This window comes from Bombina bombina, chromosome 2 (assembly GCF_027579735.1).
Source record: "Bombina bombina isolate aBomBom1 chromosome 2, aBomBom1.pri, whole genome shotgun sequence".
Classification (NCBI taxonomy): Eukaryota; Metazoa; Chordata; class Amphibia; order Anura; family Bombinatoridae; genus Bombina; species Bombina bombina.
In genome coordinates, this window is record NC_069500.1 from 1,003,909,594 (window position 1) to 1,003,935,523 (window position 25,930).

General features: G+C 40.5%; 1 protein-coding gene across 20 annotated transcripts in view; it reads left to right on the plus strand.

Annotated features, from left to right (window-relative positions):
• Nucleotides 1–25,930, plus strand: part of ANK2 (ankyrin 2) — a 469,556-nt gene that overhangs the window by 417,077 nt on the left and 26,549 nt on the right. For all 20 annotated transcript variants that reach the window (XM_053703568.1, XM_053703580.1, XM_053703565.1 and 17 more), the window contains 2 exons: nt 6,572–6,839; nt 11,691–11,976. In XM_053703568.1, the coding sequence (XP_053559543.1) occupies nt 6,572–6,839; nt 11,691–11,976 (554 nt within the window). The remainder of the gene's footprint in view (nt 1–6,571; nt 6,840–11,690; nt 11,977–25,930) is intronic.

Below are 25,930 nucleotides of genomic sequence, written 5' to 3' on the forward strand. Positions count from 1 at the left end.
TGGATCTGTGTTTCCGGGTGATGGATATTCTCTGCGGGAACTTTGTTTAGCTCAGGGTTTTCCGGAGCTGGGAAGGCTTAGTGCCTTTCTCTTCCTTGTGTCCTCTGCTTGTGCGGAGGTGATAGGGAGACTAGTCCGGCTAGTAGGATTTTTTTTTTTACCTCAAGGTATCCCTTGGTTGTCCTGAGGCTCTGAGAAGTACCTTCATACGACTTCTAGCCTTGCTCCTTGGAGAATTGGACTTTAGCTAGGGGTGGTTCCTTAATTTGGTTGGGGCTTTCGAGTTCTTCTCGCTATCCGGATTCTCTGGATATGCATCCATACCCTTGTGTCTGACTTTTTAGTCAGTTGGGGTGTTTAGTTCTAGAGTAAGGTTTGCCTGAACTATTAGGTGCCCGGACCTGTTTTTCTTCCTGAGACTTCCGGTTGCTGAAGCTTCGCTTGGCCTTTTTCCTGACCCAGTCTTGAGGGGTTTTGGAATCTTGGATTTCAGGGCTGGTCGGGGTGTTACACAGTAGCAGGAACTTGGGCTATGTCCTTGCTCTATCTACCTAACCTGGTCATGGTTGGCCAGGTTTTTGGAGTACTTTTTACTCTTTGCCACAGAGTAGCCCATGTCATCTGGTGGTTAGCCTTGTGGCTTCAGCCTCAAGGGCTGTTGGTTCATACCCAGCTGCTGGCGTTGGATGTCCAATTTCTGGTGCGCCTTAGGGTTGCATTCCCCTGGATTCAGTTGCGTCACTAGGGTTGGTGTCACCCGGTGCGGTAAGTTATGGTGTCACCCCCCCCTCAGAAAGCAGACACACACAAAGACAAAAACACAGGCACACACACATACAAACACTCAGACACACTCAGACACACTTAAAAACACACTCAGGGGGGCGTGTCCGGGCAGCGGCCATGATCGGTCGCAAACTCAGGGACTGCTAAAAAGATAAGGTTAATCCGCCGATTACCTAACACTGAAGGTCCCATCTAACACTGAGACTGGAATATCTGGTTAAAGAATTGTGTGTTGAACCTGGGGATATAACTTTTACTAATAAGATACTGGCAGTTTTCTGATCTGGACCGTTGAAGTTGGAGGCGGCGGCCTACATGTCAACACCCCCCCGTATCCCGGGGTAGAGCAGTATTGGTTTTATACTGCTATCATCTTCTTAATCATGGAGGAGACTTTTCAGGCCATACAAAAATTAATGGCGGATTTGGAGCACTCGCTGTGTGAAAAACTTGATCGCCTTATATGCCATATGGAGCGCACCCATACCGGAAATGAGGTATCTAAATCTCGCAAAGATATGAGCGCAGAAACCATTCATCTAAGCAGCGCTACACATTTAGGTATGATCCCACTCTTGCCTGCCTGTGAGCTGACGAACAACTGTGACGATTCCCTACCTTCTACTTTGTCCCCCATACGGAGTGGTACGGCCGACCCCCCCGGAGGGGGAAAAGGTACATGCTATGGTGCAATCAGGGATAAGTTTGCCTAATGAGACACTTGGTCAGCCAGGAGAGTCCCCTAGATATAGGGCCGGGTCCTACAACTGTCCGGAAACATTTGAAGCTACCAGGGACCAATTTTGGTTGCTAGTGGTGGGAGTCCCTTATCTGAGCAATGAGGTAGCCGGAATACTAAATTGCGCAATCGGAGAGGTATGTGACATGCAAGGCTTGCAGTGTGCCATGCAGATCTGGCTTCGAATGAAGATGCAAGCTGGGCAGTGTGACTTTCCTGGAGACTTTAAATGTAGCTTGCGGGCAGACATACCTGTTGAAATGGCTGCCCGATTGGGCATTGGATAGACTTTGGTGTCTCCTTTGATGCCGGGCTGGGGCTGTATTGTTATTGTCAGTTCTGACCTCCGCAAATAAGACGGATAGTTCTGAGGCCTCGGGGTCTATTTCATAGAATATTTAAACTAAGCTTGCAATGTAGGATGTAGGATCAAAGTTATTAGGATGTTTTATAACTATTGCATAATATTGTTCTATAATATATGTGTCATTTGTTTCTATGATGGGAGCCTACATACCCTGGCTCAATTCAAGAGGATGTTACATGGGCTAAAAGTTGATTAAAAAACTGTGTATATGTTATATTTGTGGCCATATCACAAAGGGTTTTATGTTGCTTAGCTTTACAGGTACTAAGGGTCCTGAAGATGCCAATGTACAGTAATAAGTGTGCCTCATTGTGATAACATCTGGTGGTTTATACGTTATTTTCGCGATAATGCCCAAAGTAACCTTGTATAATTGTTAAATGACTTTCAAGGACTCAAGGGGGTACATGTTTGATCATATACACAATGTAGCCCAAATATTCAATCCTCTACTATGGAGGTATAATCACTATATACCTGTGGCTCATCACAAAATTTCTACAGTGTTATATATGCCCTATATGCTTGTGTTTTAAATCTGTGCAGGTACTGGTACACGTGTTTATAGTTAACCCAGCCTTTACCCCTTGGTTCAAATGATTACTTGTGGCTCAAGAGCGTCCAAATAATACTCCTATATACCTTAAGGGGATACTTGTTTATCACTAGCACAGAGTTTTTACACAGGGCTCCAGAGTTGCTTGTTCATATATGGATATGCCATGAAGGATACTGTACTAAACAATATATAGAGGCCCAAAAGTGGCCTACATGTCTTTTATTATGCAGTATGCATGTGTACCCATGTATATATCATGTACAACATCTAAAATTTATGCCGTACTAAACAATATATAGAGGCCCAAAGGTGGCCTATATATCTTTTATTTTATTATCAAAATAGTCCCAAGATTGGACCTGCTAATATTTCCCCCTATCTTTACCCCCTGTTATTACTCTAAATCCGTGGCCCAAGAGTGGTCACAAATCCTTAGTTGGGGCATGCCTGACCTATACTTGTTTGTGGATTATTATGAGGGGCTCTTTGACATAATGTTATACTGAAAAAGAGGTTTAGTTTGTAGTTTGCACCTTAAATTTCTGCTTTCTGTTACTAAGTCATAAATGGCATTGCATTTTGTTACGCTGGTGTGTTAGTCCTAGAAAGCCTTTTAGCATGTGGAACTAGACATGGGTCACTGGTTGGTATGTGACCTCTAGTTTAGACATATATTGAGGTACTCTGAAGGCCCAAGAACGGTTTGCCTGGGACCTATAGATAAACCTACATATTTCTAAGGTTTTAATTTGTATTTTGAAGTGCTAACATATATGTAAAGGATTTGGGCCTTATTGTTTTGTTTTACAATGACATGTCTTTTGTATTGTGCAAACTCGATGTTATTTGCATTTGTAAACCTCAATAAAAATTATTTTAAAAAACAAACAAAAAACAAAACAAAAAAAAACCACACACTCGGAAACACACAAACACTCGGAAACACACTCAGATACAAACACAAAAACACACAGAAAAACACTCAGACACACACACATAAAAACACTCAGACACACACACACACACAAACTCAGACACACACACATACAAAATATGTAAACTGCACTGCATTCATTACAAAGCTTATGCCTAGAGCTGCTCCCTGGCTCAGCAGAGCATCAAATGAAAGATAAACATAGCACTCAATCTGTTCCAAGTCTGTCAGTGCACAGCCCTGGGCTGCGTGCCTTCCGCTTCTTATGGCCAATCACCTCTGCACTCTGCCCACCCCCAGAGCCCCGCCCGCCCTCCCCTCCTACCTCTTCAGTGTGCAATTAGTGTACCATAACCGTACCGGTCTGGTGGGCATCATACGTGGCTCCTTCACTTTAGAGACAGTGTCAGACAGTCATGCGCTCAGGTGCCAGGCATCCCCCTCACTATTTCCCGTTTAGAGAGACAGCACAGCAGTGAGTGACTCCACTGCTCCACACGTCACTGAGCAGTGAGCACAGATAGGCAGGCAGGTTTAGGCTAGCAGCGCAACTTCGCAAGCCCCACGGCACGCCCACAACATTCATAGTGAAATTGGGCAGGGGAGGAGCAAAGTACAAACAAGCAAAAGCAACCAGGAAAACTATTTGTGGAAATTGCAGCGCTGACTCAAGAAGCAAAAAAAATTAAGTGTCTACAACTTCCCCAGTCCCACTAATGTTCACAAATGCTGGCCCCTCTAATAAAAAAATCTATGCATCTCTACATTGTATTTCTTTGAATTTCAATAAAATAAAAAAAAAAAAAAAAATTCTGGTGTTGTCACCCCCTGAAGGATGTCACCCGGGTGCGGCCCGCACCCCCCCTAGTGACACCACTGTGTAGCTTCCCTGCTCTGCAGGCAAATGGGTTGACTGTGCCTCTGCTTGGCAAGCTACTTGTAGGGGGTCCTTTTCTAGGACATCTGTGTTGGGAATTTCTCTTCCTATTAGCAGGTGACTTCGGGCTTTGAGGACAGTTGTTGCCCTTCTGGCATCATCCCTTTTCTTTAGGGGATATTCTCCTCCCTATGGAGATAGAGTCCTTGCTTGGGGCTTCTCCCGGATGGGAGGCGGAAAGGTGGGATTGGTTCCCCCTGGGGTGTTGCTGGCTCCAAGCAGACTTGTTGGGCCTTTATTTGATAGATCCATAGGTCTATGGCCTTGTTGTCTGTTTTCAGAGTCGGGTTGTACTTGTACTCTGTGGGGATGGCTGTGCTATACTTACACTCGTTCCTGTACCTGTTTCGGGATTCTTTTTGTTTCCCTGTCTTGGATCCCTGAGGCTGGGTTGGTCCAGTTGGGTGTGGGTCTGCAGGTCAGGATGGCCGAGCGGTCTAAGGAACTGCATTCGGGTCACAGTCTCCTCTGGATGTGTGATCTTTGTTGAGTCTATCCTGTTAGCTTAGTCTGCTAGGGTATAGATTTTCCTTTCAACTTGCTCCATTGATTAGAAGAGGGTTTACGCTTCCTTTGGGTTCTGAGGGTATACTCTCCTTCCAGTGGGGGCCTCGAGTGAGGTTTTGTGTTCCCCTTTTTAGGGGCCTGTGTGTAGGTCCGGCGATTTAGGTTGCCTGGAACGTGTCCTCTGTCTGGGGGTTGCTTTTGTGGTCTGTTTCTTGCTTGACTGCTTCTTCTTCCTCGCAAGTACCCTCTGTGTCATCCTGTTATGGACTCTGTGTTCTCAAACTTAGAGTTTTTCACCTGGGTGTATTACACACTTTTTCATGGTCGAATGCTTTGGTATTCTATGGTCAGACACTGGGAGGACTTTGCCTCTTCAGTTGCATTCCGTGCTTGCAGGATGTTGGAGAGACGTCTGTTCTGTCTCTCTGCCCGATCTTATCCCGGGTTTTGCTTGGTATAGGCGTGGCCTCCTTTCCCTGTTTGGGCCCCTTTGAGTCTCTGTGAGCTGGGCTCACTCGTGGAGGTGTTCTTTTTTGTATTAGGAGACCTTTTGGTTCCTTGGTTCTCCCTTGCCTTGTTCCCTTGGGGTTTTGGCTGTTGTCTCCTTCATTTGTGGAAATGAGCGGTGGGGGGCCGTTTGTTGGGCGACTGTGTCTCCTGGAGGACTGTTGGCTCAGTCGAGTCCGTTTGCGGTCTCTAGTTTGGTTTCTGGACTAACTGCAAGTCAGTATCATTGGGCTTTTCCTCTTAAAATTTTCTCGGCTTCGGATGAAGCAGGGTTTTTTATTTGGTAGAGGTTCAGGCCTGGTGCCCTCAGTATGGGCCGCCTATTGTACGCTCCCGTCTTGGCATTCAGTGTCCTCTATAGCTTGGGTATTGTTTTCCCAAAAGTAATGAATGCAGCTGTGGACTCTTTCCATTTAAGAAGAAAAACATACATTATGCTTACCTGATAATTTCCTTTTCTTCTGATGAAAAGAGTCCACAGCCCCCCACCCATAATTTTATGTGGGGCGTCCTTATATTCTTTTGGCACCTTTCACCCTAATATTTCTTCTACTGTTCCTTGCTCCTCGGCAGAATAACTGGGGGATGAGGGGAGTAGACGGAGTATTTAAGCCTTTGGCTGGGTTGTCTTTGCCTCCTCCTGGTGGCCAGGTTCTTATTTCCCAAAAGTAATGAATGCAGCTGTGGACTTTTTCCATCAGAAGAAAAGGAAATTATCAGGTAAGCATAATTTATGGGTTTTTTTTGTCCCATTCAAAATTACTCGTGGACTCCACAGCTTGGGTATTAGTTTGCATGAGTAATGGCTTGTGGACTGTCACCACCTGTATGAAAGAAAATATAATTTATGCTTACCTGATAAATTAATTTCTTTCATGGTGGTGAGAGTCCATGAAAATCGCACATATTTTTTATTGATTTTGATTATTTTTTATTGTATTTATAGTCTGATGGCATTTAAAGAATGCAACTCTTTTTTTTCCCCTGTTCCTTTTTTATTGCCCTTATCCTTTCCTATTGTTCTTCTTTTTTCTTGCTTGGCTATACGTCAGACTAGTTTACCAGTGAGGTTTTAATGCTTTTGGAGTTTTAGGCATCTTTGCCTCCTCCTAGTGGCCAGGATTGGAATTCCCAGGAGTAATTACTTCTTAGCTTTGACCATCATAATTTTTTTTTTATTTATCAGGTAAGCATAAATTATAAAGAAAAAAAAATTGTTTCATTTCTATTTCTAGATTTTTCTGCACTTCAGGAAGAGTTCTGCAGTCCTCAGAGGAAGGTGAATGTTGACCATAACACCTCACAAGACAATGCGGCCAGACAACACCCTCCTCTTGTATCTGAAGAGGATGTTTCACTCAATGAGAGCACAACCAGGTTCGAGGATGAGACATCGGTTTCAGAAATGCTACGTCAGCTGCAGAAAGAGAAACTGGAAGCCGATATCTCAAGGGAAACACCTGAACTATCTAGGACTTTATCTTCTGAACAACAGGAATATTTGTAAGGTTCCAGTTGCTGTTACCGTGCTATCCTATATTTATTTTATTATCTTTATCAGTTGTGTTTCTTCAGTTTTTTTCTGCTGCTAACAAATCCCTTGCTTCTGTTATACCGCACTTAACATTTCAGCAGCCCCCCTTTTTTTAAGGTCTGTATACTGTATAATAAAATAAGTTCACACAAAGGTATTATTTGCAGATGAGGCTTACAATATCATGGTTACTATTCACCAATCAATTATTGTTTTTCCTCTCCTCCTGAGCCTGCAGCTTTCTTCAAAGCTATTCTCTTATTTTAACCCTTTACAAGTGTAGATTATGGGTATCTTTGCATCGTCACACAGAGTGCCGCCATTTTAGAATTTAAGCATTCTTGTGCCCTGTGACACCTTTAGTTTAGGCCAAACCCGAAAACTCTTGTGCTGTGCACAGCACACTATGTATAATTTCACTTAAACACAAAATAGCATATAGATATTCACACTCTCACACGCTCTCTAGCTCTCACACACACACAATCTCTCACACATGCTCTCTCACACACACTCACTCTAACACACACTCTAACCCACTCTATCACACTAAAACTCACACACACTCTATCATACTAACACTCACACACTATCACACTAAAACTATGTAGCGAATCATGTCCGCTCGACCTCGCTAAATACCGACAGTATACTCTGTCGGCATGTATCATTGCAAAAGCATTTCTCTTAAAATGCTTGTGGAATGCCACCGCCTGCTCACTGGAGGCCAATTAGCCGCTAGCAGGGGCCGTCAATCATCCCTATTGTTCGGATCAGGATGATTTTAGTCCGCCACCTTAAATGATGATTTTAGTCCGCCACCGCTGCTCCTTAAAGGGACACTGTACCCAAAAATGTATTTCGTGATTCAGATTGAGCATGAAATTTTAAGCAACTTTCTAATTTACTCCTATTATCACATTTTCTGCATTCTCTTGGTATCTTTATTTGAAATGCAAGAATGTAAGTTTAGATGCCGGCCCATTTTTGGTGAACAACCTGGGTTGTCCTTGCTGATTGGTGGATAAATTCATCCACCAATAAAAAAGTGCTGTCCAGAGTACTGAAACCAAAAAAAAGCTTAGATGCCTTCTTTTTCAAATAATGATAGCAAGAGAACGAAGACAAATTGATAATAGGAGTAAATTAGAAAGTTGCTTAAAATTGCATGCTCTTTCTGAATTACAAAAGAAAAAATTTGGGTACAGTGTCCCTTTAACTTCCCCGCCACCTTTAAGGAGCAGTGGTCTTGTGACTGCTGCTTCTTAACTTCCGTTTCAGGCAGACCTGAAACGATGAGGCTCCAAAACAGCATCCGCTGCTTAATAAATGGAGCCCTAACACTCACACACACTCTCACTCACAAAAACAGACACTCAACATACACAAAGACACTAATGCTCTAACACACTCAAACACACTCTCACGTACATTATCTCTGACACACAGAAATACACCACACACAAATACACTCACTCTTTCACACACACATACACACACACACACACACACACACAGACTCACACACATACACACACACACAGACTCACACACACACACACACAGACTCACACACATACACACACACACAGACTCACACACATACACACACACACAGACTCACACACACACACACACAGACTCACACACACAGACTCACACACACATACACACACACACACAGACTCACACACACAGACTCACATACACAGACACACTCCCATGCAAAGGCAAAACAGAAATAACTGTAGGCATGTGCAGTATGTTGTAAATGCACAGTGTCTTCTGTTTTGGCTGTGGCTTTTTTTCCAACAAACCCAGATATTTGCATGTCCAGGTCTGACTCGGCTTCAAACACAAATGGAAACCTGAACTGTCCGGGTCATTCCCACTTTGCAACCCTATCTGTGACAGAAGAGGTGCACATTCACAGATCAGTGATGTTCTAGTCTTCTTGACAAGCTGTATCATGCACTTCACTTTAGTATGCAAAATACACAGTAGGAGCTCTACATTTTTGCAGTGGCTGCATTTCTCTATATTAATCCAGAGGGCTTTTTTAATATTTGTTATGTAACTTTAAACTGTGTAAAAAAATAAAACTGCAAAAATTTAACTTCTGCTTTCTATTGTGCAAGCTAACCCACTGGGCAAGGTACAGTTGTCAAACAGGCAGCAATGCCACTGATCTTTAAAAATGCACTGCTTCTGTCACAGGATGCAACGATATGCGTGTACCAAGATGGCGGCTCCCAATGTATAGATGCAGAGCTTTACTAGCTGGCTTCTGTAATGGGTTAAAATAAAAGAACAGCTTATAAAACAATAACATGGTGAATAGTAACCTTTCTACTGTACTCAGCAGTCTTATGTCATTTTAAAGAGATTTGTATAACATCCAGAACTCACTGATTAATGGTTTAAAAGGACACTAAAGTCAAAATTAAACTTTCATGATTCAGATAGAGCATTCAATAAAAAACAACTTTGATTTATTTCCATTATCGAAATAGAAGTATATCTGCTTACACACTTTCTGAAGCCCCAGCTCCTACTGAACATGTGTAAGAGTTTACAGTATATAGGTTTGTGATTGGTTAATGACTGTCACATGCTATTGGGGCAGTGAAAATGGAAGTAACTTTGACATTTGTCACAAAAAATAACCTACTACTCATTTGAAATTCAGATTAAGGACCCTGTGATCTAAAGGTCTGTGCTCTGATGAGATTATCTAAGACGTCTTGTCAATTTCCTCAAAAAAATCTATAAAGGCAAATTTAATCTTGTGAGCTGTTTATCTCACTATGCAGGTTCTAGATGTGAAATGAGAGACACCTACATTATAATATAATGCTAAAAAAAAAAGCCTTCAAAGATTTTGCATGAGTTCTGTCATGGCCAACAAGTTTTTGATCATCAGGCTCTAAGTGTTATTGCATTGTCTTTTTATTATGCATATGTTGATTATGCAATGCTGCTGTATTTAATGGTCCTTAAAGGTGCAGATGTGTTGCATCTTTCATATTAATGGGCAATTATAGTGGATACATTTACATGCTTTTATTTGTAATTTTAGTATTAACGATGCTGCAACTCCATAGGTCTAACCCAATCATTAGCCGTAGTTCCAGGAATCCACTGTGCAACTTATGGTGCTGATTGCCTTACTGGCAGTTTCCACTTGAGACCAGCAGTTCTCTGCAGCTCCGCAGTAGTACTTTAGCTATGGGTTTAACCCATTTACACACATGGATTTGCAGGGTCACTAGTGCTAAAATTACAAAGAAGAGCATGTCAAGTTTTCAGTTAACATAATGGCCATTCTCTGCGGCCCACTTTGAGGGGGTTAAAATCATAGTTGCAGGATCGTAGCATTAATATTGCATGCTTTAACTAATTAGATAATATCATTTTTTCACTTTAATGTCCCTTTAAATTATAATCTAACTGCAACAAGGACTTGTAGTGAGGCTGCTACTGGTTAAACCCCCCCCCCCCCCCTAAAAACGAAATAATGCAGTTTTTCAGGTGGTCACGAAGACAAGAAGCATCTTTTGTTTTCATGGCTGGTATAAGAAAACAATTATCTGCCAATTATTATTATTATCATCATTTATTTGTATAGCGCCGCCAAATTCTGTAGCGCTGTGTAGTGTGATAGGGGTATACAATGACAAGGATTTGTGATAAAATACAAAACATAACAAAACTAAACAAATCTAGTACAGGAGGAAGAGGGCCCTGCTCCGGAGAGCTCACAGTCTACAGGTTTAGGGTGCAGAGACATAAGGTTGGGGGTAGCTTGTCACATCGGTTGTAGTTGCAGCAGTGAGTCAGGCAGTTAAAGTATTAGTTTGGTTAGAGTGAGAGATGGAGGAGAGATGGTAAGCCTCTCTGAATAGGTGAGTTTTCAAGGAGTGTCTGAAGCTATACAAAGTTGGAGACAGTCTTATGCAGCGGGGTAAAGAGTTCCAGAGGACAGAAGCAGCACGTGCGAAGTCTTGGAGATGGGAGTGGGACATAGAGATAATAGGAGTGGAGAGACGTAGGTCAGAGGTTGATTGAAGAGAACAGGATGGGGAATATTTCACGATGAGAGAGGAAATATAGTTGGGAGTTAGAGACTAGCAGAAGCATACATAATAGATTGGAGGGAGGAGAGGCTGGGTTTTGGAAGGCCATTTAGAAGTAGAATGCACTAATCAATGCGTGACAAAATGAGGGAATGAATAAGTATTTTTGTAGTTTTTTGAGTAAGGAAGGGACGAATTCTGGAAATTTTGCATAGGTGTGAACGGCTATTACCGGTAATTTAGAGGGTTAAAAAGAGCTCTTTAATAAAATAAATACATAACTTTTGGTGCTAAACTTAGGACTTGAACCTAGATTTTCTTTGACAGTGTCTCCCCATATTGGAGGAATGGTTTATTGCTCATACCATCAAGCTTCAAATTAGGACCCTTGATTCATGAGATTGTTGAGGGTTTCATTTCCTTGTTTATTGGACCACAAAAGAGGCAGTTTGCCATAACAGGCTTACTTAATAAGAATTAATAAGATTAATAACAACATAGATAAATGTAGCAGTCAATATACATATATAATACATGTCTGAAATGTTACTAGTTTCATAACCCTGAAACATTATCAATACTGATGCTATTAATTAATATAGTACACATATTAATACAAATATTTTGATACTAAGATAAGTATGCATTTTTATTTTTTTCTACGTGTACTTACTTTTGTCAGATTGTGTTTATTTGAACACTGCAGAAATGGTTTCATCTGTGGTTTTTTTGCTCTATTTCTAGTGTCACATCTCCAGAAGCAGATAAATTCCAGTCATCAGAGGCTGAGCTACAACAAATCCCTTGTAATGAAATTTCAAGTTCACCTGAAGTCTCTGATAGGCCTTACCAATACACACCCATGTCAGATCAGCACAGTGATTCTCCTATTGTACAAGAACCTGATGAATCATTGGAGCAAGAAGATGCTGTTGCAGGAAGTGATCTCCTCATAGTAGAATCATCAGATGAGCAGCCAGAGAAGTTAGAAAGACGTACGGAATATGACTCATTCGAGTCATTTGAAAAGGTAATGTAATAATTTTTATAGCAGTTTTGCAAATGTTTATGCTCACAATTAAATGATTTGAAATAAAGAGACATAAAAATTATGCATCACTTTAATATTCCCATGAGGACTGAATACAATTATTTAAAATATGCAATTTGTATTTGTAAATATCTTAAAGTATACCTACTTTACTTTCAGCTTCTAGACTGAGAGCAGTATAGCCAGTGAGAGGCTGTAGTGCCCAAGCCATTATTTTAAATTTCGGAGTACTCTAGATCTAGAGTACATGTTGACTTGGTTAGAGACACTGCTTTTGCCCCTTCCTTAGGAGTGTGCTACCTTTTAAAATAATTGCTTGGGCTCTACAACTTCTTATTGGCTGTTAAAGTAATTATTTAATAATCTATTAACGTTCTGCGAACCATAAAACCACTGCCCCACACCAAATACTGTAATTTATCAAAATATAGACACTTTGTTTAACAGCCTTGAAACTCCATCACAATATTCCCTTTGAGAAGAATGTAAAACACTGTTCTGTTTTTAAAGGACCACTCAATGAAGTAGAATTACATAATTAACAAGTGCATAATAAAAAGACAATTATTTAACACCTACTCTGAATTTTAAATAAGCAGTAGATTTTTTTCGGACAATTTTTTTTTCTCCCGTTTTCCGGCCCCCTGTATCATATGACAGACATCAGCCAATCACAGACTAGTATATGTATACCCTGTGAGCACATGCTCAGTAGGATATTGTTCCCCAAAAAGTGTGAATATTGATATTTGATAATGGAAGTAAATTGGAAATTATCTGAAAACTGCATGTTCTTTCTGAATCATAAAAGTTTAATTTTACTTGTGTCCCTTTTAATCACCTTATTTTAGTGAAACGTGTTGAAATATAAAGTTAGAAAATTAAACTGCTTTTTAATAAAATATTTAAACTGTCTACTTTCATTCCAATGATATAAAAAGACAATCCATCTAAACCAATCATTACTGTTATTGATCTCTGTCCTATTTTAAATTTTCATATTTGTATATTCATATAATATTCAACACACATTATTTGGTTTGCAATATTTGCATTGTTTTACAATCCATGGACATACCCCTGAAATTTATGTTTATCTGATCTATTTTGCTTCAGTGTTGTCGCCAATTACAGCCAGATATAAAAAGTTCCTGCATTTATTAGGTAATTGCCATATATGGTAATGTAAGGTCAGTGATCTGAATCCTGCAAGATGCACTCAGCCTCTGTGGGGCAATGGATAAAAAAAAATATTTCAGAAGTAAATTGCAAACAAAGGGCTAGATTACGAGTGGCGTGCTAACTGTTGCGCGCAAGGGAAAAGGGGTTTATTGGATTCTCTGCGTGCGTCGGCAGTAGTGCATGTATAAAGAGTTAAAAGTAAACGGGTTCACTTATACACAATTTAAAGGGACAGTCTACACCAGAATTTTTATTGTTTTAAAAGATAGATAATCCCTTTATTACCCATTTCCCAGTTTTGCATAACCAATACAGTTATAATAATATACTTTTAACCTCTGTGATTATCTTGTATCTAAGCCTCTGTAAACTGCCCCTTTGTTCAGTTCTTTTGACAGACTTGCAGTCTAGCCAATCAGTGCCTGCTCCCAGATTACTTCACGTGCACCAGCACAGTGTTATCTATATGAAATATGTGAACTAACACCCTCTAGTGGTGAAAAACTGTTAAAATGCAATCTGAAAGAGGTGGGCTTCAAGGTCTAAGAAATTAGCATATGAACCTCCTAGGTTAAGCTTTCAACTAAGAATACCAAGATAACAAAGCAAAATCGGTGATAAAAGTAAATTGGAAAATTGTTTAAAATGACATGCTCTATCTGAATCATGAAAGTTTATTTTGGCCTAGACTGTCCCTTTAACACAAAACACGTTGAGACGAAAGAGTAGCACAAAAAAAACATCAAAAATACATTTAAAAGATCAGTTACACTCATAATAACACCATCTAATAAAAATATTAAAAATAAATGCAATCAAAAGTTATAAGGGCTCAAAGATATGATATTTCAGGTGTTAGAAAAAAAAAGTCATGCAAAGGGATTTAACATAGAGATACATATATATGCATGTCTAAATGTGTATATATATATATATATATATATATATATATAGAGAGAGAGAGAGAGAGAGAGAGAGAGAGAGAGAGAAAGAGAGAGAGAGAGAGAGAGAGAGAGATATAGAGAGAGATAGATATAGAGATATATAGATAGATATAGATAGATATATATAGATAGATATATAGATAGATATATAGATAGAGAGAGAGACATAGGATTAAGTTAATCCTATGTTGGATATATAAAATCAATAAAGCTATGAATATTGGAACAAATGCTTGTTATAGAGAGCACCCAGGCAGATAAATACAACAGGCAGTGCTTGGAACACCAAACCACAAAGTGTATATATATATATATATATATATATATATATATATATATATATATATATATATATTTGTGTGTGTGTACATGTGTATATATGTATTTACATATACATTTACATATACATGTTTATATGTAAATACATATGTGTATGTATATATATATATAAAGTGCATTGAAGCCCTTTGCAGTCAAGTAGCTGAAAACATGACATTAATCTATACTATAATCGTGTTTGTAACACGTCCGTCGCCAGTTGCGCACTCATCTTCAAAGGAACGTTTGTTGCGTGAGGCAGCCAAAAGAATCCACCTGCATCCCGGTGGATTCCGAAAATGGCAGGGTGGTGAAAGTGGATTCTTTCACCACACTGCCATTTTCGGAATCCACCTGAATGCAGTGTAGGTAAACGAAGCCTTAAAAAAAACAACAACAAAAAACACGCAACCGCCCGCATGAAATAACTAAAAAACATGTAACCGCCCGCAAGAAATAAAAAAAACAGCCTGCACAAAGTATTAAGAAAAAAAAACGAACCGCCCGCACGAAGTATAAAAATAAATAAAACTAAACGCCCGCATGAAGTATTAAAAGAAAACTAACCACCAACATGGAGTATTATGGAAAAAAATAAACATAACCGCCCGTTAATAAAAAAAACTAACCCTTAAATCGCTAAACTCCCACAACAGAAACTACCCAAACCTTACACCGCCAAACCCCCACAACGGCAACTAAATAAATTACAATATTAATCCCTAAACTGCCAATCCCTACAACGCCAACTATCTAATTATACTATTAACCTCTAAACTGACAAACACCCACATCGCAATAAACCTAATTAACCTATTAACTCCTAAACTGCGAACCCCCCCACAATACAAATAACTAATTTAATTACTAAGCCCCCTAACCTAACACCCCCTATATTAACCCCAATTAATATAAAATTACACTTAAAATAAAAAATCCTAACATTAAATTATAAAAAATTAATCTAACATTACAAAAAATAAAAAAAGTCTAACATTACAGACAAAATAAACAAAATTATCAAAAATAAAAATTAAACCTAATCCCTATGAAAATAAAAAAGCCCCCCAAAAATAAAAACACCCCCTAATCTAAACTACCAATAGCCTTTAAAAGGGCCTTTTTTAGGGCATTGCCCTAAGTTAAACAACTCTTTTACGTTTAAAAAATACTAAGTCTCCCCTAACAGTAAAAAACCCCCACCAACCAAACACCCAAAATAAAAAATACCTTCTCCGCCGGACTTCAGGAATGGTGAGTACCTATTTGGGGCTTAGTTTTAGGATTTTTTTTTAGGATTTTTTTAAGATTAGGGATTTAACGGGCTGTAAAAGAGCTTCTTGCCTTTTTAAGGGCAGTAAAAGAGCTGAATGCCCTTTTAAGGGCAATGCCCATACAAATGCCCCTTTAGGGGCAATGGGTAGTTTAGGTTTTTTTAGTGTTAGGTTTTTTATTTTTGGTTGGTTGGGTGGGGAGGGTTTACTGTTAAGGGTTAATTGGTATTTTTTTAAGTAAAAGAGCTGTTTAACTTAGGGCCATGCCATACAAAAGGCCATTTTAAGGGCTATTGGTAGTTTAGTATTAGATTAGGGGGTGTTTCTCTTACATGGTGTATCCAGTCCACGGATTCATCCTTACTTGTGGGATATTCTCAATCCCTACAGGAAGTGGCAAAGAGAGCACACAGCAGAGCTGTCCATATAGCTCCCCTCAGGCTCCGCCCCCCCAGTCATTCTCTTTGCCGCTCTAACAAGTAGCATCTCCACGGGAGGGTAAAGAGTATGTGGTGTTAGATTTGTAGTTTTTATTTCTTCAATCAAGAGTTTGTTATTTTAAAATAATGCCGGTTTGTACTATTTACTCTGAGGCAGAAAGTGATGAAGATTTCTGCTGAGAGGAAAAAGATTTTAGCATGTTGTAACTAAAATCCATTGCTGTTCCCACACAGGACTGTTGAGTACCGGAGAACTTCAGTTGGGGGGAACAGTTTGCAGGCCTAACTGCTTAAGGTATGCTCAGTCACTTTTTTTCTAACAAGACTTGGTAATGCTAGAAGACTGACAGAAATCCCCATGTGGGAAGGTAAGCCATATTCTGAGACTCAGTATAGAAGGATGGCTTAGTTAAAAGGGCTTAAATCACTGGTGGACACTGTTATGGGGATAATCGATTATTTTTTACTATAATCTGACGTTTGCACAAGTGTTTATCATGTTTGGAACACTTTTTAGGGGTTTTATACGCCTGGCATAATTTTAGACACCTAATTTGGCTTAGGAAGGCCCCACAACTCCGGAGTGAAGAGGGAGGGGGCCAAATTTTCGCCCCTCAGTTGCGCAGTTCTTTTGCAAGACCGCTTCATGCAGCTTCACATGTAGAGTCCAGAGATTGCAGGAGGACTACAGGGAGGCTTATTTTCGTTCCAAAACTAATCCCCAAGGAAGGTAGGGCCACAGCAGAGACTGTGGCATTGTGCTGTAGTGTGTTAAACCGGTGGCTAGCTTCAATTTGATCCGGTTTGGGCAATAAGGGGTTAATTGGCTTGAAACTTGGTGTGCAATCTTTTCAAAGCATTAGGATCATATGGTCTAAATTTCATAAAGATCGGATATTTTTTTGAAATTTGGTAAAAAAAGAGTGTGCTTTTTATTATTTAAAGGCACAGTAACGTTTTTTCAAAAAGTGTTTTTTTCTGTATTTGAGTGCTATCTAAGTCTGTCTAACATGTCTGAGCCTACAGATAGACCTTGTTCTATGTGTTTAAAAGCCATGGCGGTACCCCCATTGCATTTGTGTTTAAAGTGTGCTAAGGTATCTAAACATTTTAATGACCATGCAGTGACACTTAAAAATGTAGCCCAAGATGATTCTTTAATGGAAGGTAATGAGGATAGTCCTCCTTCCTCTCCCCATGTGTCGACACCAGTTACGCCCGCGCAAGCGATGCCTAGTACCTCTAGCGCATTGTGCCCTATTACATTACAACAATTAGCAGCAGTCATGGATAATTCCCTTGCGGCATTTCTATCCAAACTGCCAGTTTTTCCAAAAAAGCGTGATAGCTCAGTTTTAAGAACAGAGGATGAGCAATCAGAAGCTTTGGATGATTTGTCTGTGGTACCCTCACAACACTCTAAAGTGGCAGTGAGGGATGGTCTGTCAGAGGGAGAAATTTCTGACACAGGAAAAGTTTCTCAGCGGGCAGATTCAGATTCCATAGCGTTTAAATTTAAGCTGGAACACCTCTGCGTCCTGCTTAGGGAGGTTTTAGCTGCGCTGGATGATTGTGACCCCATGGTGGTCCCAGAAAAATTGTGTAAAATGGACAGGTTTTCAGAGGTCCCTGTATACACTGATGCGTTTCCGATCCAGAAGAATGTGGCGGATATTGTGACTAAGGAGTGGGAGAGACCAGGTGTACCTTTTGTTCCCCCCCCATCTTTAAGAAAATGTTCCCCATAAATGACCCCAGGCGGGACACGTGGCAGACGGTCCCTAAGGTAGAGGGAGCAGTTTCAACACTTGCTAAGTGTACAACTATACCTATAGAAGACAGTTGTGCTTTTAAAGACCCTATGGATAAAAAATTGGAAGGTTTGCTGAAGAAAATGTTTGTTCAGCAAGGTTTCCTTCTTCAGCCAATTGCCTGCATTATTCCTGTAACTACTGCAGCGGCTTTTTGGTTTGAGGCGCTGGAGGAGTCGCTCCAGAGGGAGACTTCATATGACGAAGTCATGGATAGAATTCACGCTCTAGAGCTGGCTAATTCTTTTATCACTGATGCCGCTTTCCAATTAGCTAAGTTAGCGGCGAAAAATTCTGGTTTTGCCATTATGGTCGGCTGACGTGTTGTCCAAAACTAAGTTACTAAACATTCCTTTCAAGGGAAAGACCCTTTTTGGTCCCGAGTTGAAAGAAATTATCACGGGTATCACTGGGGGGAAGGGTCATGCCCTCCCGCAGGATAGACCATTTAAGGCCAAAAACAAGGCTAATTTTCGCTCTTTTCGCAACTTCAGAGCGGACCTGCTTCAACCTCTGCTGCCGCAAAGCAAGAAGGTAACGCTTCAAAGCCCAAAGCAACCTGGAAACCCTTGCAGGGCTGGAATAAGGGTAAACAGGCCAAGAAGCCTGCGCCTGCTGCCAAGACAGCATGAAGGGGTAGCCCCCGATCCGGGACCGGATCTAGTAGGGGGCAGACTTTCTCTCTTTGCTCAGGCTTGGGCAAGAGATGTTCCAGATCCCTGGGCATTAGAAATTGTTGCTCAGGGGTATCTTCTAGAATTCAAGGACTCTCCCCCAAGGGGAAGGTTCCACATTTCTCGTTTGTCTTCAGACCAGACAAAGAAACAGGCGTTCTTACGCTGTGTAGAAGATCTTCTAAAGATGGGAGTGATACACCCAGTTCCACTTGCAGAACAAGGACTGGGCTTTTACTTAAACCTGTTTGTAGTTCTCAAAAAGGAAGGAACTTTCAGGCCAATCCTGGATCTAAAAATTCTAAACAAATTCCTCAGAGTTCCATCTTTCAAAATGGAAACCATTCGGACAATCTTGCCGATGATCCAGGAAGGTCAATATATGACTACCGTGGATCTAAAGGATGCGTACCTACATATTCCTATCCACAAAGATCATCATCAGTTCCTAAGGTTCGGCTTTCTGGACACGCATTACCAGTTCGTGGCCCTTCCTTTCGGGTTGGCCACTGCTCCCAGAATTTTCACAAAGGTGCTAGGACCACGGGGCATTGCAGTAGCACCTTACCTGGACGACATCTTAATACAGGCGTCGTCTTTTCACAGAGACAAGGCTCATACGGACATTGTTCTGGCCTTTCTAAGGTCTCATGGGTGGAAGGTGAACATAGAAAAAAGTTCTCTGTCTCCGTTCACAAGGGTTCCCTTCCTGGGAACACTAATAGACTCAGTAGAAATGAAAATCTTTCTGACAGAGGTCAGGAAGTCAAAACTTTTGAATACTTGCCGAGTTCTTCATTCCATTCCTCGGCCTTCTGTGGCTCAGTGCATGGAGGTAATTGGTTTAATGGTTGCGGCAATGGACGTAGTCCCTTTTGCCCGAATTCATCTAAGACCACTGCAACTGTGCATGCTCAAACAGTGGAATGGGGATTATGCAGATTTGTCTCCTCAAATACAAATGGACCAGAAAACCAGAGACTCTCTTCTCTGGTGGTTGTCTCAGGATCACCTGTCTCAGGGAATGAGTTTCCGCAGACTGGAGTGGATCATTGTCACGACCGATGCCAGTCTGATAGGCTGGGGTGCGGTCTGGGACTCCCTGAAAGCTCAGGGTCTATGGTCTCTGGAAGAATCTCTTCTCCCGATAAACATTTTGGAACTGAGAGCGATATTCAATACGCTCCGGGCGTGGCCTCAGCTAGCGGAGGCCAAATTAATCAGATTTCAGTCGGACAACATCACGACTGTAGCGTACATCAATCATCAGGGAGGAACAAAGAGTTCCCTAGCGATGAAGGAAGTAACCAAGATCATCAAATGGGCGGAGGATCACTCCTGCCATCTATCTGCAATTCACATCCCAGGAGTAGACAACTGGGAGGCGGATTTTCTGAGTTGTCAGACTTTCCATCCGGGGGAGTGGGAACTCCACCCGGAAGTTTTTGCTCAGCTGACCCAGCTATGGGGCATTCCAGAATTGGATCTGATGGTGTCCCATCAGAACACCAAACTTCCCCTTTACGGATCCAGATCCAGGGATCCCAAGGCGGCATTGATAGATGCTTCAGTAGCGCCTTGGTCATTCAGTCTAGCTTATGTCTTTCCACCGTTTCCTCTTCTCCCTCGGCTAGTTGCCAGAATCAAACAGGAGAAGGCTTCTGTAATTCTGATAGCGCCTGCGTGGCCACGCAGGACATGGTATGCAGACCTAGTGGACATGTCATCGGCTCCACCATGGAAACTGCCATCGAGGCAGGATCTTCTAATTCAAGGTCCATTCAAGCATCCAAATCTAATTTTTCTGCAACTGACTGCTTGGAGATTGAACGCTTAATTCTAGCTAAGCGTGGGTTCTCTGAAGCAGTTATAGATACTCTGATCCAGGCCAGAAAGCCTGTCACCAGGAAAATTTACCATAAGATATGGCGGAAATATCTTTGTTGGTGTGAATCCAAGGGTTACTCGTGGAGTAAGGTTAGGATTCCAAGGATATTGTCTTTTCTCCAAGAAGGATTGGAGAAAGATTTGTCAGCTAGTTCCTTAAAGGGACAGATATCTGCTCTGTCTATCCTGTTACACAAGCGTCTGGCAGCTGTACCAGACGTTCAGGCATTTGCACAGGCCTTAGTTAGAATCAAGCCTGTTTACAAACCTGTGGCTCCTCCATGGAGTCTAAATTTAGTTCTTTCAGTTCTTCAACGGGTTCCGTTTGAACCTTTGCATTCCATAAATATTAAGTTATTATCTTGGAAAGTTTGGTTTTTGGTAGCTATTTCTTCTGATCGAAGAGTTTCTGAATTGTCTGCTTTGCAGTGTAAATCACCCTATCTGGTGTTCCATGCAGATAAGGTTGTTTTGCGTACCAAACCTGGTTTCCTTCCAAAAGTGGTTTCTAATAAGAATATTAACCAGGAAATTATTGTTCCTTCTCTGTGTCCTAATCCAGTTTCTAAGAAGGAACGACTGTTACACAATCTTGATGTGGTTCGTGCTTTAAAATTCTATTTAAAGGCAACTAAAGATTTCAGACAAACATCATCTTTGTTTGTTGTCTATTCTGGTAAGAGGAGAGGTCAGAAAGCGACTGCTACCTCTCTTTCCTTCTGGCTGAAAAGCATCATCCGATTGGCTTATGAGACTGCTGGACAGCAGCCTCCTGAACGAATTACAGCTCATTCCACTAGAGCTGTGGCTTCCACATGGGCTTTCAAGAATGAGGCTTCTGTTGAACAGATTTGTAAGGCAGCGACTTGGTCTTCACTGCATACATTTGCCAAATTTTACAAATTCGATACTTTTGCTTCTTCGGAGGCTATTTTTGGGAGAAAGGTTTTGCAAGCAGTGGTGCCTTCCGTTTAGGTTACCTGACTTGTTCCCTCCCTTCATCCGTGTCCTAAAGCTTTGGTATTGGTATCCCACAAGTAAGGATGAATCTGTGGACTGGATACACCATGTAAGAGAAAACAGAATTTATGCTTACCTGATAAATTACTTTCTCTTACGGTGTATCCAGTCCACGGCCCGCCCTGGCAATTAAGTCAGGTTCAAATTTAATTTTGTAAAACTACAGTCACCACTGCACCCTATGGTTTCTCCTTTTTCTCCTAACCATCGGTCGAATGACTGGGGGGGCGGAGCCTGAGGGGAGCTATATGGACAGCTCTGCTGTGTGCTCTCTTTGCCACTTCCTGTAGGGATTGAGAATATCCCACAAGTAAGGATGAATCCGTGGACTGGATGCCCCGTAAAAGAAAGTAATTTATCAGGTAAGCATAAATTCTGTTTTTTTTTGGGGGGGGGGGGATTTTTTTATTTGTATAGGGGTATTAGTTTAGGTTTAAGTTTTTTATTTTGGATAGCTTTGTTTTTTTTTCTGTAATTTGACATTTTTTATTTTTGGTAAAATTAGCTTGGGGTTTATATTTTTTAAACATAGACTGCCCTCTGGGTAGGCTTATTGCCTAGTATTTAATAAAGTGTTTAACCATGTATTTACTGTAAATATTTTGCATTTCTATCTTCTTTACATAGGGAAAAATGTTCTAAGTATTTTTAAATAGATATTCCTATATATATATCAGTATATATAAAGGTATAGAAATATGTTGTACCAAAAAACATTATATATATATATATATATATATATATATATATATATATATATATATATATATATATATATATATATATAAAACTTATTCTTATTTAATTTGGGGTTAGTGCACTTGGCTAAATCGGTTTAAGGGTGTTAGATATTTTTGAAGTCAGTGGGAGAATACGTTAATGCGGTTCCGATATTTGAAGTTCGGCTCTTTGTGCGTGCCAAGTTAATGCTTGTGCAAACATTTTTTACTTTCAACTTGTAATACACGCACTACCTGACTCACACAAAAAGCTTACTTCTCTCGGAGTTAACGCACGAGCAGAAGCGATAAATAGTGTTCCACTCTTAATCTAGCTCAAAGTTAATAAATAATTAAAGAAGGAAAAACAAAAACACAGAGGCCTAGATTTAGAGTTCGGCGGTAGCCGTCAAAACCAGCGTTAGAGGCTCCTAACGCTGGTTTTGGGCGCCCGCTGGTATTTGGAGTCAGTGATTAAAGGGTCTAACGCTCACTTTACAGCCGCGACTTTTCCATACCGCAGATCCCCCTACGCCATTTGCGTAGCCTATCTTTTCAATGGGATCTTCCTAACGCCGGTATTTAGAGTCGTTTCTGCAGTGAGCGTTAGAGCTCTAACGACAAGATTCCAGCCGCCTGAAAATAGCAGGAGTTAAGAGCTTTCTGGCTAACGCCGGTTTATAAAGCTCTTAACTACTGTACCCTAAAGTACACTAACACCCATAAACTACCTATGTACCCCTAAACCGAGCTCCCCCCACATCGCCGCCACTCGATTAAAATTTTTAACCCCTAATCTGCCGACCGCCACCTACGTTATACTTATGTACCCCTAATCTGCTGCCCCTAACACCGCCGACCCCTGTATTATATCTATTAACCCCTAACTTGCCCCCCACAACGTCGCCGCAAGCTACTTAAAATAATTAACCCCTAATCTTCCGACCGCAAATCGCCGCCACCTACGTTATCCCTATGTACCCCTAATCTGCTACCCCTAACATCGCCGACCCCTATGTTATATTTATTAACCCCTAATCTGCCCCCCACAACGTCGCCGACACCTACCTACACTTATTAACCCCTAATCTGCCGACCGGAGCTCACCGCTATTCTAATAAATGTATTAACCCCTAAAGCTAAGTCTAACCCTAACACTAACACCCCCCTAAGTTAAATATAATTTTTATCTAACGAAATAAATTAACTCTTATTAAATAAATGATTCCTATTTAAAGCTAAATACTTACCTGTAAAATAAATCCTAATATAGCTACAATATAAATTATAATTATATTATAGCTATTTTAGGATTAATATTTATTTTACAGGCAACTTTGTAATTATTTTAACCAGGTACAATAGCTATTAAATAGTTAAGAACTATTTAATAGTTACCTAGTTAAAATAATAACAAATTTACCTGTAAAATAAATCATAACCTAAGATATAATTAAACCTAACACTACCCTATCAATAAAATAATTAAATAAACTACCTACAATTACCTACAATTAACCTAACACTACACTATCAATAAATTAATTAAACACAATTGCTACAAATAAATACAATTAAATAAACTATCTAAAGTACAAAAAATAAAAAAGAACTAAGTTACAGAAAATAATAAAATATTTACAAACATAATAAAAATATTACAACAATTTTAAACTAATTACACCTACTCTAAGCCCCCTAATAAAATAACAAAGCCCCCCAAAATAAAAAATTCCCTACCCTATTCTAAAATACAAATATTACAAGCTCTTTTACCTTACCAGCCCTGAACAGGGCCCTTTGCGGGGCATGCCCCAAGAATTTCAGCTCTTTTGCCTGTAAAAAAAAACATACAATACCCCCCCCCCAACATTACAACCCACCACCCACATACCCCTAATCTAACCCAAACCCCCCTTAAATAAACCTAACACTACCCCCCTGATGATCTTCCTACCTTGTCTTCACCATGCCAGGTTCACCGATCCGTCCTGGCTCCAAGATCTTCATCCAACCCAAGCGTGGGCTAGACATCCACTGAAGAAGTCCAGAAGAGGGTCCAAAGTCTTCCTCCTATCCGGCAAGAAGAGGACATCCGGACCGGCAAACATCTTCTCCAAGCGGCATCTTCTATCTTCTTCCATCCGATGACGACCGGCTCCATCTTGAAGACCTCCAGCGCGGATCCATCCTCTTCTTCCGACGACTAGACGACGAATGACGGTTCCTTTAAGGGACGTCATCCAAGATGGCGTCCCTCGAATTCCGATTGGCTGATAGGATTCTATCAGCCAATCGGAATTAAGGTAGGAATTTTCTGATTGGCTGATGGAATCAGCCAATCAGAATATAGTTCAATCCGATTGGCTGATCCAATCAGCCAATCAGATTGAGCTCGCATTCTATTGGCTGATCGGAACAGCCAATAGAATGCGAGCTCAATCTGATTGGCTGATTGGATCAGCCAATCGGATTGAACTATATTCTGATTGGCTGATTCCATCAGCCAATCAGAAAATTCCTACCTTAATTCCGATTGGCTGATAGAATCCTATCAGCCAATCGGAATTCGAGGGACGCCATCTTGGATGACGTCCCTTAAAGGAACCGTCATTCGTCGTCTAGTCGTCGGAAGAAGAGGATGGATCCGCGCTGGAGGTCTTCAAGATGGAGCCGGTCGTCATCGGATGGAAGAAGATAGAAGATGCCGCTTGGAGAAGATGTTTGCCGGTCCGGATGTCCTCTTCTTGCCGGATAGGAGGAAGACTTTGGACCCTCTTCTGGACTTCTTCAGTGGATGTCTAGCCCACGCTTGGGTTGGATGAAGATCTTGGAGCCAGGACGGATCGGTGAACCTGGCATGGTGAAGACAAGGTAGGAAGATCATCAGGGGGGTAGTGTTAGGTTTATTTAAGGGGGGTTTGGGTTAGATTAGGGGTATGTGGGTGGTGGGTTGTAATGTTGGGGGGGGGTATTGTATGTTTTTTTTTACAGGCAAAAGAGCTGAAATTCTTGGGGCATGCCCCGCAAAGGGCCCTGTTCAGGGCTGGTAAGGTAAAAGAGCTTGTAATATTTGTATTTTAGAATAGGGTAGGGAATTTTTTATTTTGGGGGGCTTTGTTATTTTATTAGGGGGCTTAGAGTAGGTGTAATTAGTTTAAAATTGTTGTAATATTTTTATTATGTTTGTAAATATTTTATTATTTTCTGTAACTTAGTTCTTTTTTATTTTTTGTACTTTAGATAGTTTATTTAATTTTATTTATTTGTAGCAATTGTGTTTAATTAATTTATTGATAGTGTAGTGTTAGGTTAATTGTAGGTAATTGTAGGTAGTTTATTTAATTATTTTATTGATAGGGTAGTGTTAGGTTTAATTATATCTTAGGTTATGATTTATTTTACAGGTAAATTTGTTATTATTTTAACTAGGTAACTATTAAATAGTTCTTAACTATTTAATAGCTATTGTACCTGGTTAAAATAATTACAAAGTTGCCTGTAAAATAAATATTAATCCTAAAATAGCTATAATGTAATTATAATTTATATTGTAGCTATATTAGGGTTTATTTTACAGGTAAGTATTTAGCTTTAAATAGGAATCATTTATTTAATAAGAGTTAATTTATTTTGTTAGATAAAAATTATATTTAACTTAGGG